This window comes from Megascapheus bottae, chromosome 10 (genome assembly GCF_031878675.1).
Source record: "Megascapheus bottae isolate mThoBot1 chromosome 10, mThoBot2.hap1, whole genome shotgun sequence".
NCBI classification, from domain to species: Eukaryota; Metazoa; Chordata; class Mammalia; order Rodentia; family Geomyidae; genus Megascapheus; species Megascapheus bottae.
This window is the reverse complement of record NC_143518.1, coordinates 66,521,375-66,539,159: the sequence shown is the minus strand read 5'-3', so window position 1 is coordinate 66,539,159 and position 17,785 is coordinate 66,521,375. Positions and strand designations below refer to the sequence as shown.

The following is a 17,785-nucleotide window of genomic DNA, read 5'->3' as shown; positions in this document are numbered from 1 at the left end:
GAAGTGGCGCTTGGCTCAAGGGTAGGGTGGTAGCATTGAGCTCAGGACAACACCAAGGCCCACCCAGAGGTAGGGTGGTAGACTTGAGCTGTAGAGCTCAGGGACAAAGCCCAGGCCCAAGGATAGGGTGGTAGCCTTGACATTAAGAGCCCAGGGACATCACCCAGGCGAGTTCAAACCCCATGACCAAAAAAAAAAAGATAATAAACAAGTCAAATCAGGTTAGATACTTCTCTGCAAAAAAAAAAATGCTGTTATAGTTTGGTGTTGGTGCCTCATGCCTATAGTCATAGCTACTCAGGAGGAGGCTGTGATCTTAGGGTATCAGGACAGGGTTGGAATATGTCCAATTTACAAAGGAATTTCAAAAGTCACCCTGCTGAGAACATAGTTGCAAATGTACTACTCCATCCATAGCTTTGCGTGTGTATGTGTGTGTGTACGCGCATGCACGCGCCTACCCATTGGTCCTGGATCCTGAACTCAAGGCCTAGGAGCTATCCCAGAGTGGGGTTTTTTTGTTGTTTTTTTTTTTTTTTGCCAGTTGTGGGGCTTGAACTCAGGGCCTGAGCACTGTCCTTAGACTTTTCTCAAGGCTAAGCTCTACCACTTGAGCCACAGCACCATTTCCAGCTTTTTTGTATGTATGTGGTACCAAGGAATCGAAACCAGGCTTTCGTGCATGCTAGACAAGCACTCTACCACTAGGCCAAACTCCCAGCTCTGGAGTGTTTTTGTCAAGGTTAGCCCTCCATCACTTGAGTAATAGCTCCACTTCAGCTTTTTTGGTGCTTAACTAGAGATAAGCATCTCATGGACTTTCCTGCCTGAGCTGACTTTGAGCTGCAATCCTCACATCTAAGCCTCCTGAGCAGTTAGGAGCTGCTAGCATCCAGCTCCTATCTATAGTTTCAATTAAGCATGTTGCTTCTGTTAAGACATAACAGTCAGAAGTAACGTAATGTGAACTTTCTTCCTTATGGTTATATTTTGGTGAATGAGTCTTGAAGTTTAAAATTCTAATATATACATACGTACGTACGTACGTACATACATAACATACATACATACATACACACACATATGTATATGTATATGCACACAAACTTAGCTATGCATTCATGCAGAGCATGTATTTATAGTTGTTATTCAATTTTTTTTTCTAGTCAAATGCACCCTGTATTATTTTCTTTGATGAAATCGATGCTATTACCCCCAAAAGAGAAGTTGCTTCAAAAGATATGGAACGAAGAATTGTAGCCCAGCTCCTGACCTGCATGGATGGTTAGTTAAAAATGATGAATTTGAATGGATACATTTCTTTTTCTTTTCTTTTTCTTTTTTTGGTCGGTGGTGAGGCTTGAACTCTGGGACTCGCCATTGTCCCTAAACTCTTCAGCTCAAGGATACTGCCCTATCCCTTGAGCCTCAGCGCCATTTTCTGTTTGTTAATTGGAGATAAAAGTCTCACAGACTCTCTTGCCTAGCTGCCTTTTAACTACAATCCTCAGATCTCAGTCTTCTGAGTAGCTAGGATTATATTCGTGTGCCACCTATGCCAGGCTATATTTACTCTTTTTAACTGATACCTAGTAGTCTTGTTTTTTTTTTTTTCTTTCTAATCTTTTTTTTTCCTCGTGTGTGTGTGTGTGTGTGTGTTTTCTTTTTTAACTCGTTCTGGGGCTTGAACTCAGGGCTTGGGTACTATCTTTCAGTTTCTGTTGCTCAAGGCTAGCACTCTTCTGCCTCTGTATATTAAATCAGTATTTGTATTTTCCTTTTTTCTCATTTGAAACTTCTAATATTGTTACTGGACAAGTAATTCTTGGCCACATAGCAGTCTGTTAAATATCAGAAGAGAATAGCTGCAGGTTACCCTAAAGTTGAAATAGTCCCCGGAGCAGGCATTCTGGGGCTCATGTCACCTTCCAGGTTTTCTCTTCCTAACACCATCCCATGAAGAGAGAGGCAGATACCAGACATGGTACAGTTGCTTATCATGCTTCCTAATGTACTGCATTCTCAGTAGCACTGTTTCTTTCTTTTGTAGTGGTACTGTGGTTTGAATTCTGTCCTTACTCTTGCCTCACTGTGACAGTGAAACAAAGTTTATTATTGGGTAGGAATCTTATGTGCCCACTGTAGTTTATGGCATGTTCTTGTTCCTTGTGTTTCGGAGCTGATGATTGCCACATCTGTAGTGTGAATCAGACTGTCAGACCACTTTGAGGTTTTATTTTTCTGCATATGTCATGTCAGTTTTTCCTGCCTATCCCTTTCCTTTGTATTACTGTAGTGCTTTATTTGTCCTATCTATAATTAAGCTTTTTTCTTTTTTGCCAGTCCTAGGCTTGAGCTCAGGGCCTGAGCACTGTCCTTTAACTTTCTCAAGGCTAGAGCTCTACCACTTGAGCCTCAGCATCACTTTTGGCTTTTTTCTATGTGTGTGGTACCAAGGAATTGAACTCAGGTCTTTGTGCATGCTAGGCAAGCACTCTACCACTAGGCCAAACTCCTGGTCCTAATTAAGCTTTTTTGTCTTACCGTTTTCTTAATTCTATATTTATTTCTCAATAATTAAAAATTATTGAGAAAAGTTACTAATTTATCTTCACATTTTTAATATATTAGACATTTAATAAATTTATTATATAATACAGTGTACATTGTGTGTATATATATCATTCAAAATATATTATTTTTCTGTAACAATTAAATGGCTTTATATAAGAATTATACCTTCAAGCCGGGTGAGGTGGCTCATATCTATAATTCTAGCTACTCTGGAGGCTGGGATCTGAGGATCAAGGTTCAAAGCTTGGGCACAAAAGGACCTGAGACTCTTATCTCCAATTAACCTTTAGCAAATGGGAAATGGGGCTTGGCTCAAGGGTAGAGCGGTAGCCTTGAGCTGAAAAGCTCACAGACACTGCCCAGACCCAGGGGTAGGGTGGTAGCCTTGAGCTGAAGAGCTCAGGGATAGTGCCTAGGCCAGTTCAAGTCCCATGACTTAAAAAAAAAGGAATTATGCCCTCAGCCAGATGCCATTGTCTCATGCCTGTAATCCTAGCTACTCAGGAGGCTGGGATCTGAGGATCATGGTTCAAAGCCAGCCATGATACTAAATCCTTGAGGCTCTTACCTCCAATTAACCAATAGAAAACTGGAAGTGGCACTGTGGCTCAAGTGGTAGAGCAGTATCTTTGAGCTAAGAAATTCAGAAATAGCGCCTAGGCCAAGTTCAAGCCCCAGACTGACCAAAAAAAAAAAAGAATTATGCTTTCAGTGTCAGGTATCTTATTTAAGTTTCTTGTGTTTGGCTCTTACTAGATCTGAATAATATGGCACCTACAGTTCGTGTCCTAGTCATCGGAGCTACTAATCGGCCAGACTCATTAGACCCAGCTTTGAGACGTGCAGGAAGGTTTGACCGAGAAATATGCCTCGGTATCCCAGATGAAACATCCAGGGAAAGGTATATTCTATCTATCTATCCTTCTGTTTATCTATCTGTCATTATTAAGTACTTGTCATAGAAGTTACTATCTTATACTTTAGGTTAGATTATAAGTGTAATGCATCTTGATTAACTTCACCCCTTCCATTATTCTCCATTTTCTCCCTCACCCTCAGGTTTTTTTCCCCTGTTTTTTTGTTTTTCTGTTTTTGCAGTCTTGCTCAGGGTCTGGGGGGCACTGTCCTTGAGCTTCTTCTTTTTTTTTCCAGTCCTAGGCCTTGAATTCAGGGCCTGAGCACTGTTCTTGGGCTTTTTCCTCAAGGCTAGTGCCCCACAAAACCACTTTTGGCTTTTCTATGTATGTGATAACAAGGAATTGAACCAGACTCTTGGTGCATGCAAAGCAAGCACTGTTAGTACTGGGCCAAAGTCTCAGCCCCCCATTGGGCTGCTTTTGCTTAAGGGTAGTGCTCTAACATTTGAGCCATGGACACTTCTGGCTTTTTCTGATTAATTTATTGGTCGTTATAGTCTCATGCACTTTTCTGCCTGGGCTGCCTTTGAACTAGTGGTCCTTGGATCTCAGCCTCCTAAATAACTAGGATTATAGGAGTGAGCCACGGGTGCCCAACTAAAAATTATTTTAATAAAGCACAGTTTTGGGGGCCAGGAGTGGTGCCTAGTGGTAGAGTGTTTGCTTAGCACACATGAAGCCCTGGGTGCAATTCCTCAGTACCACATACACAGGAAAAGCTGGATGTGGTGCTCTGGCTCAAGTCGTAGATTGTTAGCCTTGAGAAAGCCCAAGGACAGTGCTCAGGCCTTGAGTTTAAGAAAACAAACCAACAAACAAACTGGACACTTTAGTTGTTATTAGCAAGGTTTTGTACAGAGGAGTTGCTTTTTAAAAAATCTTATTTTTGTAGTCCTCATTATACTTAGCATAGATCTTAATAACCAGAAACCATAATCATTTGAGGTAAAAGGTTGAATATGTTCTAGATATTTAATGTTCAGTAGATGAATTATTTCTCTTTCTTGGTTTGTTTGAGATAGGTTTTCACTAGCCTTGACTGCCCTTGAACTCCATATAATTCAGGCTGACCTCAAAACTCACATTCTGGGCTGGGAGTTTGGCCTAGTGGTTAAAGTGCTTGCCTAGCATGCACAAAGACCCTGGTTTGATTCCTTGGTACCACATATATAGAAAAAGCCGGAAGTGGTGCTGAGGCTCAAGTGGTAGAGCTCTAGCCTTGAGAAAGTCCAAGGACAGTGCTCAGGCCCTGAGCTCAAGCCCAGGACTGGCAAAAAAAAAAAAAACAAAAAACCTCACATTCTTCCTGTCTTTATATTCTAGTTGCTGGGATTACAGTGAGTTATGCTTTCCTATACCTGCTGAGAGATTTTATTTTGGGTTTTCTTGGAATGGTGGGCATAAAACCCAGGGCCTAGAGCATACTAGGGAAGCATTATGCCATTGAACTGTATGTCCAATCCTTTATTAGAAATCAGATTTTTTTTTTTTTACATTTTCTACAGAATACTTCAAACTTTGTGCCGAAAAATGAAACTTCCTGAAACTTTCAACTTTAGTCACTTAGCTCACCTAACACCGGGCTTTGTTGGTGCAGATTTGATGGCACTCTGCCGAGAAGCAGCCATGAGTGCAGTCAATAGAGTCTTGATGAAGCTACAAGACCAGCAAAAGAAAGATGTTGAGATTGAAGAATGCCAGGAGGGAAGACTAGTGGGAACAGAGTCCTTTTCTGAAACACAGGTGCTTTTGAATGTTTTTTGTGTTACTTGAAATTCAGAAAAGGGTCACTGTAGTTGAGATCTAGTCCTTTTCTGAAAAAGTTTTGCTTCTCTTAGGGCATTGACATTTCACTAGGCTTTGATTCAAGTAGACTGCAGTAGTTTGCAGATACCACAGTGTCTTGTCTCTTCCTATGAGTATGAAAAGGGATATTTTTCATTCAAAGATCCTTGATGGAGATTTTTTTACAGTACACAGGTATTTGAACTCAGGGCCTTGTGATGCCAACAGTTTACCACTTTAGCCATGCCCCTGACCTTTTTTGCTTTCGCTTTTATTTTTCAAGTAATTCTTACTTTTGCATTCCCAACTTCATACTGTGATCCTCTTTTTTTTTTGTTTTTTTAACCTGTTCTGGACTTGAGCTCACAGCTTGAGCATTGTCCTTGGACTTTCTCAAGGTTAGAGTTCTACCACTTGAGCCTCAGCACAGCCTCAGCACCACTTCTGGCTTTTTTCTACGTATGTGGTAACGAGGAATTGAGTGCTGGGTCTTTGTGCATACTAGGCCAGCACTCTACCACTAGGCCAAACTCAGCCTGATCTTCCTCTATTTATGTAGCTTGCATTACAGCAATGCCCACCTTGTTTTTTAGTTATGATGTTACTTTTCTCCCCCCTCCCCAGTCCTGAGAGTCAACTTGAAGTCAAGACCAAGCCATATCCTAATTCTTGGTGTGTTTTTTGAACAGTTTATTAAGGATAAGAGTCTCATGGAGACTTTTCTGCTTGGGCTGGCTTTGAACTGCAATCCTCAGATCTCAAACTACTGAGTAACTATGATTGTAGGCGTGAGCCACCGGTGCCAGCTTCTTTGGTTGTCTTTTAAATCATTTTGTTAATTTTTTAAATTATTATTTTTGGCATTGGTCCTGGGGCTTGAACTCTGGTCCTGGGTGATCTTCCTGAGCTCTTCAGCTCAAGGTTTCTGCTCTACCTCTTGAGCCACAGTGCCACTTCCGGTTTTCTGGAGATTCATTGGAGATAAAAGTCTCATGGACTTTAGTGTTGGGGCTTCCTGAGTTGCTAGGATTACAGGAGTGAGCCACTAGTACCCGGCCCTAAAATACTTTCATTAGCATAAATTAATTGTGTAAAGGGGTTGCATGTGATTTTTACAACATGTATATAGTATACATTGATCAAATTCATTTTCTCCTTATTTTTCTTAACTACCCTACTCCCTCTTTTTTTTTTTTTTTTTTTTTTTTGCCAGTACTTGGGGCTTGAACTCAGGGCCTAGGCACTGTCATTGGACACTTTTTTTTTTCCATATATTTTTTATTGTAATTAATAGAAGGGTTCCATGATATTTGCCAGATAGATGGTGCATTAATTCCCATACATTGATACCTTTTCACATGTCTTGGTCCCCATTTCCCTCTCCCTCACCCCCACCCCTCATCTTGTTTTCCCCCGTTCCCTATCCAATTTCAGATAACCAAATACAAATATATCTGATATATCAAGTAACAAGGTAAGATAGTGTAACAATATGAGATAACCAAGGGACAGCAAAAGTGATGAGAAACATAGTACCTTAAGAACAACAATCATTCATTTTATGGCTTATGTTTACATCATATTTTAAATGACAAGTTTAACAAGTGTTCAAGGAGGGAATCTCTAATTACAATCACTGGGACTTAGTATTTAGAACTTAGTCAAAATTAGGCTAAGGGTTTGTATGTCATAGAAACATATTAATTTATGAAATAAAACATTATGTCTATAGAGTCATAGGTTTTTATGTGTATATGTTTGTATTTCCATTACCATGTCCATAGCTTTGGGTATGCAGTTATTGAGTCCTCGCTCTTGTACTCTTTGGATTTAATAGCCGCATATTAAGGAGACCATGCGCCTTTTGTTCCTTAGGTCTTGACTTCTCTCACTCAACATAATTCGCTCTAGATTCATCCACTTCCCTGCAAATGCCATTATTTTATCTTGTCTGTTGGCTATGTAGAATTCCATTGTGTATATATACCACATTTTCTGAATCTATTCATCTGCAGTAGGGCATCTGGATTGTTTCCATCGCCTGGCTATGGTGAATAGTGCAGAGATGAACATAGCTGAGGAGGTGTCTTTATAATATCCTGGGTCATGCTGTTCAGGATAGATGCCCAGAAGTGGTATGGCAGGATCATAGGGAAGGTCTATTTTCAGTTCTTTAAGGAACCTCCGCACTGCTTTCCAGAGTGGCTGAACTAGTCTACATTCCCACCAGCAGTGTAGTATGGTTCCTTTTTCTCCATAACCTTGCCAGCAACTGTCATTGTCTGAGTTCAAAATCTTGGCCATTCTTGTTGGGGTAAGGTGGTATCTTAGGGTTGTTTTTATTTGCATTTCCTTTATGACCATAGATGATGAACATTTTCTCTTATGTTTTTCTGCCATTTTAATCTCTTCTTCTGATAGGTCTCTCTTTAGTTCCCTTGCCTATTTAGTGAATGGTTTATTGGGTTTTCCGGGGATTAGTTTCTTGAATTCCCTGTAGATACTAGATATTAAGCATTTGTCAGATGTATCATTGGATACTTTTTGCTCAAGGCTAGCGCACTGCCACTTGTGCCACAGTGCCACTTACGGCTTTTTCTGTGTATATGGTTCCAGAGAATTGAACTTAGGGCTTCATGCATGCTAGGCAAGCATGCTACCACTAGGCCATGCTCCTGGCCCCACCCTTTAAAAAAAAACAAAAGTATTGTTACTATAAAGGGTGATTCTATAAGTACTTTTTTTTTTTTACTTTATTGTCAGGATAATGAATAGAAGAGTTACAGTTATTACATTTGTGGTAGGTACATTACTTCTTGCACATATACCCCTTCTGTAGTGTACATTTCTTTTTGGACAGTATCATCCCCATCACTTCCCCTCCTTTTTTTTTTTTTTTTTTTTTTTTTTTGTGAGTCGTGGGCTTGAACTCTGGGCCTGGGCGCTGTCCTGAGCTCTTCTTACCACCCAACCCCTGGGCCTGGGTGTTGTCCCTGAGTTCTTCAGCTACCACCTTACCTACCCTTTGAGCCACAGCGCCACTTCTGGTTTTCTAGTGGTTAATTGGAGATAAAAGTCTCATAGACTTTATTGCCTAGGCTGGCTTTGAACCACAATCCTCAGATCTCAGCCTCCTGAGTAGCTGGGATTATAGGTATGAGCCACTGGGTCTGGCTGTCTCTTTCTTTTTTAATAGTTTTGTGTGTGCGTGTTCATGTGCGTGTGTGTGTGTGTGCGTGTGTGTGTATGTGTATGTGTATGGTTTCATTGTGTTATTTTCATGTATATAAAATCTTCTACAAGCCACCGCACCTGGCTAACTTACTTACATAATTTTATCTGTAAAACCTTTTATTTTTATTTATTTATTTATTTTTTTTGGCTAGTCCTGGGCTTGAGCTCAGGGCCTGAGCACTGTCCTTGGACTTTCTCAAGGCTAGAGCTCTACCACTTGAGCCTCAGCACCACTTCCAGCTTTTTTCTATGTATGTGGTACTGAGGAATCGAACCCGGGTCTTCATGCATGCTAGGCAAGCACTTTAACCACTAGGCCAAACTCCCAACCCCTGTAAAACTTTTTAAAGAATGTATTATGTTTTCAATTTTTCCCCCCAGTCTTAGGGTTTGAACTCAGGGCCTGAGCACTGTCCTTGGGCTTTCTCAAGGCTAGTGCTCTACCACTTGAGCCTTAGCACCAGTTCTGGCTTTTTTGTTATGTGTGGTGCTGAGGAATTGAACCCAGAGCTTCTTGCATGCTAGATGGGCACTCTACCACTAAGCCACATTCCTGGCCCTGTTTTAACTTTTAATTATTTGTTAGTTACGGTGTTTGAACTGAAGGCCTAGGTCCTGTCTCTAAGCTTTTTTGATCAAAGCTAGTACTCTACCACTTAAAGCCACAGCTCCATTTCTGGTTTTTCAGTAGTTAATTGGAAACTTTTCTGCATGGGCTGGCTTTGAGTTGCAATTCTAGGATCTCAGCCTCCTGAGTAGCTAGGATTACAGTGCCTGGCATATGTTTTCAACCTTATTATAAAGGCAAGTAAGTAGAAAACATTGTAATCTCCTCAGGGCTATATATGACCTCTAGTTTCCTGTGCAGGTTCTTTATTTTTACATCATTTGGTTTTTTCCTTACTTATTTGAGAATAACATTTCTGTTAAAAATACTAACTTAGGGCTAAGTGTGTGGTCTAGTGGTAGAGTGTCTAGCATGTACAAAGCCTTGGATTCGATGCCTCGTTACCACATACACAGAAAAGCCAGGAAGTACTTTATGCTTGTAATCCTAGCTACTCAGGAGGCTGATATCTGGGAACCCAGCGTAGGCAGGAAAGTTTGAGAGACTTTTTTTTTTTTGCCAGTCCTGGGGGTTTCTCAAGGCTAGAATTCTACCATTTGAGCCACAGCACCACTTCTGGCTTTTTCTATGTATGTGGTACTGCGGAATCAAACCTGGGTCATCACGCATGCTAGGCAAGCACTTTACCACTAGGCCACATTCCTGTCACAAGTTGCTATTGTCCAAAGTAGCAGAGCAATAGCCGTTAGTAAAAGAGCTCAGGGACAGCACCTAAGCCCCACAACCGATCAAAAGAGAAAAAAATGTGAAAATCCTTTATATAACTTATAAAATATTAGAGTAATAAATTTTAAAGTTACTTATTTCAACAAATTCACTTAAAAAATTTCCCCTCAATTATTTCTTTTAAGGATGATTTGCAGAGGCTGCTGGGGTTGCTAAAAGAGCAAGATTTCCTCTCAGAGGAGCAAATGCAAGGACTGTGCATTGAATTGAATGACTTCAATATTGCTCTAGCCTTGGTCCAACCCTCTGCCAAAAGAGAAGGTTTTGTTACGGTCCCTAATGTGACATGGGCTGATATTGGTGCCCTGGAAGATATTAGAGAAGAACTCAGCATGGCAATATTGGTATGTATGTCAGCTACATACATAGAACTAGAGGTAGAGGTACTTGGATTTTTACCATATATAAATTTGAATGTTGACTACATGTTCTCTGTTTTCCTCTTAGTACTTTTCCAGTGAGTTTTTGATATTTCCAGTGAGTTTTGATATTCACAGCCCAGAGTAGGGATCACCGTGTTCTCAGGACTTTTCCACCCTGGGCAAACAGCATACTTAAGGAAGGTGGGGTGGCACCAGTTCAGAAATTTCCAGGAAATGGGGCCAAGTGAGTTGTTCATACTCTAAAATCAGACCCTCAGGTAGTTGTTTTCTTATTCAAGCAATGGGAATTGTTTTGTTTGGGGGAGGAAACGACAAACACATGAGAAGGGGTGTCAGTATGAGAGAAGTAGTGCTCCCAGCACCTGACGAATCTTACTGTAACTCTATACATTATCCCAACAACTTACAAAAAAAAAAAAAGTTGCTGGTTTGCTTCTGATTGTAATGCTTGAACTCAGGCTCTGAGTGCTGTCTCTGCGCTCTTTTGCTCAAGGCTAGTTCTCTATTGCTTTTTTTGTGGGTGAGGGGAAGGGTGCCAATTCAGGGACATGAACTCAGGGACTTGTAGTCTTACTTGGCATTTTCTGATCAGGCTGGTGTTCTGCCACTTGAACCATACTTCCACTCTGGCTTTTTTGGCAGATTAATTGCAGATTAATAGTATTATGGCCTGGCTCATGCCTGTTGTCCTAACTGCTCAGGAGACTTGAGATCTGAGGATCATGGTTGGATGAGACTACTACCACCAGTGAACTACTAAAAGGGCTCTGGTTCAAGTAGTAGAGCACTAGCCTTGAACAAAAAAAAATTCAAGAACAGAGTCCAGGTCCTGAGTTCAGGCTGCAGGACAGACACACACACACACACAAAAACTCTCAAATTTGTCTTCCTGGGCTAACTGAAAATGTTGGTAACTCAGATCATATCATTCTTAGTAACTGGGATTACAGACATCATCCATTGGTTCCCTGTTGCATTTTCATCCTAGAAATGTACTTTATTATTTTGGTTTTTGATTGATTTTTGCAGTAAATTTAATTATACTTTTGGAAATCAAGGCAGGCAATTTTAATGCCCATTAAACTTTGGATTCATTTTCACTTTTCAACATTTCTGATCATTCCATGATTCATAAATTTTTAACTGCTTTTATATATTTTCTGTTTGGTATATGTTAATTGCACAGTGTTTTCATTGTATTTCTATATATGTATAAGATGTAGTTCCATCATTAGTGGAAGTGTCATCATTTGGAGGGTATGATAGTAAAAAAGAAAATATGCTTTGTAGAGAACATGTTTGTTTCTGGACTATAATGCTTGTTGCTACTGGTAATTTTTTTTATTTTTTTGCCAGTCCTGGGGCTTGAACTCAGGGCCTGAGTTCTGTCCTTGAGCTTTCTCAAGGCTAGATCTCTACCACTTCAGCCACAGCACCATTTCCAGCTTTTTTCTATGTATGTGGTACCGAGGAATCGAACCTGGGTCTTCGTGCATGGTAGGCAAGCACTCTACCACTAGGCCAAACTCCCGGTCCTGGTAATTTTTTAGAGACTATTGTCTAAATCTTTTTTTTCTTTTTTTTTTTTTTTGGTCAGTTGTGGAACTTGAACTCTGGGCCTGGGCACTGTCCCTGAGCTCTTCAGCACAAGGCTACTGCTATAACACATTGAACCACAGAGCCACTTCTGGTTTTCTGGTGGTTAATTGGAGATAAGAGTCTCACAGATTTTTGTGCTCTGGCTGTTCTTGAATCTACAATCCTCAGATCTTAGCCTCCTGAGGAGCTAAGATTACAGGTGTGAGTCACTGATATCCACCTTTCTAATTCTTTTTCTTCCTCTTTTTCTTTCTTTCCTACACTTCCTAGGGAAGTGATCTATTGTACACCCTAGCACTTTTTCTCCTCTAATTTATTTAATAGTGAGGTCTTATAATATATATTTTCTTTTTGCCCAATTCTGGCCTTGAGCCTATTCAGGTTTATAGATTAGCTGAGATTACAGATATGTACTGTATGTATGACTGAGTGCCTGAACTTTATGACATATAATGTTTTAAAACTTGATTTTGAACTATTGAAGCATTATATGTTTATATTTAAAATATCCTTTGAATTTGCATTTCAGTGTAAATTCCTGTTGGGCTCTCGTGGCTTACCCCTCTAATTCTAGCTACTGAGAAGGCTGAGATCCCAGGTTCGCAGATCATGTTTAAAGACAACCTGGGCAGGAAAGCCTGTGAGGTTTTTTTTGGAGGGGGGCAGTCCTGCACTTAAGCTAAGGGCCTGAGCACTGTCCTTGGACTTTCTCAAGTCTAGCGCTCTGTCACTTGAGCCTCAGCACCATTTCTGGCTTTTTTCTTCTCTCTTTCTCTCTCTCTCTCTCTCTCTCTCTCTCTCTCTCTCTCTCTCTCTCTCTCTCTCTCTCTCTCTCTTTCTCTCTCTCTCTCTCTCTTTCTCTTTCTTTTTTTTGGTGGGTCATGGAGCTTGATCTCTGCCTGGGCACTGTCCCTGAGCTCTTCAGCTCAAGGCTACCGCCCTACCCCTCGGCCTGAGTGTTATCCCTGAGCTCTTCAGCTCAAGGCTACCGCCCTACCCCTCGGCCTGAGTGTTATCCCTGAGCTCTTCAGCTCAAGGCTACCTACCTTTTGAGTCAAGCCCCACTTCCCATTTTCTATAGGTTAATTGGAGATAAGAGTCTCAGGTCCTTTCTTGCCGGGCTGGCTTTGAACCTGGATCCTCAGATCTCAGCCTCCTGAGTATCTAGGGTTACAGACTTGAGCCACTGCGCCTGGCCTGGCTTCTTTCTATGTATGTGGTACCGAGGAATCAAACCTGGGTCTTTGTGCATGCTAGACAAGTACTCTACCAGTAGGCCAAACTCCTGTCCCCAAGTTTGTGAGGTTCTTATCTCCATCTAACCACAAGAAACCTGGAAGTAGAGCTGTTGAGTACAGCACAAAAGCTCCACCACCAAGAATTAAAAAAAAAAATAAAATAAAGGGTAAGTTACTGATGTGGATCACAGTTATACTAGATATTGTTCATATTGTCAGGCCTTAACTGTCAATACTGAAAGCTGGAGAGATCATATACTGTGTTATAAATTTTAATATGCAGTGTCAAGTAGACCCTCTAATGTATTGATGATATTTTTTTCTAGGCACCAATACGTAACCCAGATCAGTTCAGAGCTCTTGGATTGGTGACTCCAGCTGGAATCCTCCTGGCTGGTCCTCCTGGCTGTGGGAAAACTCTGCTAGCTAAGGTGTAATACAGTTGTAGCCGTGCTCATTTGAAAAAGGTTCAAATCAATTCTAGGCTCATTATTCTTTAACACACGTCTATTTCCGTGGCAATAAGTAGGACATAGTTAAGCAGTTTGTAGGTAATCCTAATCCTGTTTCCCTCTTTGGTATAGTTACTTGTACATTCTCCCTTATCTCCTTTGCAATGGTTTTTTTTTTTTTGTTGTTGTTGTTGTTGTTGTTGTTGTTGTTGTTGTTGTTGTTTTGGTCAGTCATGGGGCTTGAACTCTGGGCCTGGGCACTGTCCCTGAGCTCTTTAACTCAAGGCTAGTGCTCTGCCACTTTGAGCCACTTCCAATTTTCCAAAGGTGGTTAATTGGAGATAAAGAGTCTTATGGACTTTCGTGCCTGGGCTGGCCTTGAGCTATGATCCTCACATAGCTTCCTGAGTAGCTAGGATTATGGCCGTGAGCCACCAGTTCCCAGCATGGTTATTTTTTATAATATAGTTTTATTGTTATTGTTAAGGGTTACACAGAGTCGTTGCCATTTCATAAGTCAGCTACTGAGTACAATTGTTTCTGGGACAATGTCATTCCTTCCTTGGCTTTCTTGTCCTTGCCCATAGTCACATAATTTATTTTCTACATTGTGCATGCTGAATACCATGACTGCATCTGTTCACCTTTCCTCCCTCCATTTCTGCACCTATTCTTTGCCCCTCCTAAACAGATACAACCCCACACCCAAAAAAGCCCCCAAAACAAGAACAACGACAAGAACCCACAAAGCAAAAGCACATGCAAACAACAATACCACCACCAAAAATATTTCATGGAATTAATTTAAGTAGCAACTATTTTAAATGTTCAGAGGAAAAATGCCTTGGGTTCCTTCACTTAGAACTTTACAATTATTTGAAATACTTTTTTTCGTAAAGGAAAAACTAAGCAAAAGGGTAAAGCCATTATTTATAATCTTCCTATTACTACCCACTACTGCCTTTGTTCAACTTTTTTTGTCCTTCCAGATACTTTCCTATACATATATATGAAAACAATACTTACAGGATAATTAATAGTCACATGTTTGTTTCTGTGGCCAAATACCTGAAAAAAACAAGCTAAAGGGACAAAGAATTTGTTTGGTTCATATTTCATAGTATTTAATGTTTCTGTGCCTGGAGAGAGGCAGAATATCATGGTGGAAGGAAAGTGGCAGCTAAAAAGGAGTTGGGTAGAAGAAGAGAGAGAAAGTGAGGGAGAGAGAAAGAGAAGAGAGAGAGAAAGAAGGAGCTGAGATAAGATATATCTTCCCATGGCATACTTCTTCCAACTAGGCTTCACCTTCTACCTTCTATCACCTCTGCATAAATGCCATTCACTTAAGAACCCATGAGATTAATCCTTTACAGGTCCAGTGAAACCCTATCAGCTACCCATGAAGCCCATAACATAGCCTTTTGGAGGACATTGTTATAAAAAAGATTAGTATGGATAGGTGTTCATAATTCATCCTTTGAGCAGTTTTTGTATAACAAAGCATCTATGCATACATGTCATTAAATTGAGCACCCTGTTCTTTGCTAAAAATTATCTGAGGTGCTAGGGTTAAACTGGTGAAGAAGATGACTTCTCTAATGAAATTTTACTACCTGGAAGAGAACAAGCAGTTAAAAAGCAAAATTTGTAGGTGGAGTCCAGTTACCATGGAAATGGTGTTGTGGGATAGAGAGATTGGGAAGTGACAATTCTAGATAATGGTGTTCAAGGACTGGTGACATTTGAACAGAGTCTTGAAGGTCTAGTTGTTGTGATGAAAGAAGGGATGTGTTTTCCAGTACCACTGAGGGCTACATAGGGCTAGAGAAAACCTGAAAAATAGTTGTTGGTTGGAGTAAGGAGGGGCTGTCATCTGCCAACTTTACACCATGATATACATTTCAAGTTGTACTTAAAAGACCAAGGACAGGGCTCAGGCCCTGAGTTCAAGCCCTGGGACTGGCCAAAAAAAAAAAATGATGATGGTGTTGTGACTAATATATAAAAAAAACTGATCAGAGGAAAGCAAGAGTGAAGGAAAACCAGTTAAGAGTTTTTCTGCTTGTCCAAACAAGAGAAAATGAGGGTTTAGATAAGGGCGATAGTACAGTGGAGAGGTAGAGAAATACTTTAGCACCAGAGCTAACAGGATAAATAGATGGATAGAGAGACATGACAAGGGAATCAGGGCGATACTAAGGTTTTGGCTTAGAAATCTAACAAATGAAGTTGAGAAGAGTTTGATTTGGGCTTTGGCTGGAGTCCCATTCTAGAATGATAGATTTGAATGTATTTGCTACCCATGGGGATGCTGAGGAATAGTGAATACAATTCTAAAATTCATGTTCAGCTTGTATAAACAGGAAAGAAGTTTATGCTCTGATCATTTTTAAGTTCTGAGTGATTTTTTTCTGGTTCAGTGATTTACTAGCTTGACTGAGGCGTGTGGTACAAGGTAGAGGATGTACACGGCCCTGAGTTAAAACCTCAATACTGCTCCCCACTCTTCACGCCTGGTGGGGGGGTGAGGGAGGAAGCTATAGGCCGAGGTTTACTTCTTTGACTTTTTTATTGTGTTTCTCCCCCCCCCCCCTTTTTTTTGGCCAGTCTTGGGCCTTGAACTCAGCATCTGAGCACTGTCCTTGGGCTTCTCTCAAGGCTAGAGCTCTACCACTTGAGTCACAGCACCATTTCTGGCGTTTTCTATGTATATGTGGTACTGAGCAATGCTGGGCAAGCACTCTACCACTAGGCCATACTCCCGGCCCTTCTCCTTTTTTTTTTGCTTGTATTTTTTTTTTCTTCTAATAAGGAAGAACTGTCTTTAAAAGACAAAAGTAGAACAGGGAAAAGTGTGCAAATACAGCCATTACTTTCAGTCTACTTTATGTAAACATTGGGCTGTGTAACTTGAGGGTAGTGGTGGGATAGGAGATATAGGAAAGAACATTATAAGCATGATGCTTATAACCTCACTTCTGCAATTGAAAGCTCTTTGTCCAACTACTTAGTAAACATAAATTTTAAAATATACTATTAAAAGCCAGGAGTGCTGGCTCAGGCCTGAAATCCTAGTTACTCAGGAGGCTGAGATCTGAGGATCAAGGTTCAAAACTAGCCCCAGTAATAAAGACTGAGAGACTCTTATCTCCAGTTAGCCCTAGAAAATGAAACTAATGCTATGCCTCAAGGGATAGGGTGGTAGCTTTGAGCTTAAGAGCTCAGGGACAGCACCTAGGCCCCAGTGTTCAAGCCCCACAACTGACCAAGAAAAAAAAAAAAAAAACTTAAAACTTTCTTATTAGTAATTTAATATACATTTGTTTTACTTGCATCTATTTTTGCTCTTGATAGGCTGTGGCAAATGAATCTGGACTAAATTTTATATCTGTCAAGGGCCCTGAATTGTTAAATATGGTAAGTTATTGTAATGCTGGTGTACAGAAGGGTTACAATTACATAAAATGATTATTATTTTTTTTTAGGATGAAATCTGAAAGAAAAGTCAATGGAAGAATCCAGAGTGACTGATTCAATGGTGTAGTGAAAAGGATAGACATCTTTGGGTTTGAAAATGAGTTCAGAATTAGAAAGCCCCTTGGAAATGTCCTGCTAAGAATAGAAAATGAGTCTGAAAAGAAATCGGACTCATTTATTAACTAAGTTGTACATAAAATCCAGGAATTGGGTTAGTCTTCTATAATAAGTATATTAAGTAAGAATGAAAGCAATGGCCGGGAGTTTGGCCTAGTGGTAGCATGCTTGCCTAGTATGCACAAAGGCCCGAGTTTGATTCCTTGGTACCACATACATAGAAAAAGCTGGAAGTGGTGCTGTGGCTCAAGTGGTAGAGTGCTAGCCTTGAGAAAGTCCAAGGACAGTGCTCAAGCCCTGAGCCCAAGCCCAGGACTAGCAAAAAAAAGAAAGTCCAAAGACGGTGATCAGGCTCAGCTCAAGCCCAGGACTGGCCAAAAAAAAAAAAAAAAAAAAAATGACAGCAATATATTAAGAGCTGCTAACAAAATCCTAGAAGATGCAGGGATTATGAGATAAGCAGGAGTTGGCACAGAAGAATAAGACAGTGACACAAGAGTTTGTAGGCTTGAAAACAGAGAAGACATTGCTTTTTATTTGTCATGGGGCTTGAACTCGGTATGGTCACTGTGCCTAAGCTCTTTTACTCAGAGCTAGCCCTATATCATTTTGAGCCACAATTCTACTTCTGGTTTTCTGGTGGTTAATTGGAGAT

The 17,785-nt window shown here is 40.5% G+C and overlaps 1 protein-coding gene across 1 annotated transcript in view; it reads left to right on the top strand.

The window, feature by feature from the left end:
* The window catches only part of Nvl (nuclear VCP like), a 55,399-nt gene that overhangs the window by 19,946 nt on the left and 17,668 nt on the right, over nucleotides 1–17,785 (top strand). The window contains exons 11-16 of the mRNA XM_090341585.1: nucleotides 1,167–1,284; nucleotides 3,331–3,475; nucleotides 4,997–5,234; nucleotides 9,990–10,208; nucleotides 13,411–13,515; nucleotides 16,891–16,953. Coding sequence (XP_090197711.1) covers nucleotides 1,167–1,284; nucleotides 3,331–3,475; nucleotides 4,997–5,234; nucleotides 9,990–10,208; nucleotides 13,411–13,515; nucleotides 16,891–16,953 — 888 coding nt within the window. The remainder of the gene's footprint in view (nucleotides 1–1,166; nucleotides 1,285–3,330; nucleotides 3,476–4,996; nucleotides 5,235–9,989; nucleotides 10,209–13,410; nucleotides 13,516–16,890; nucleotides 16,954–17,785) is intronic.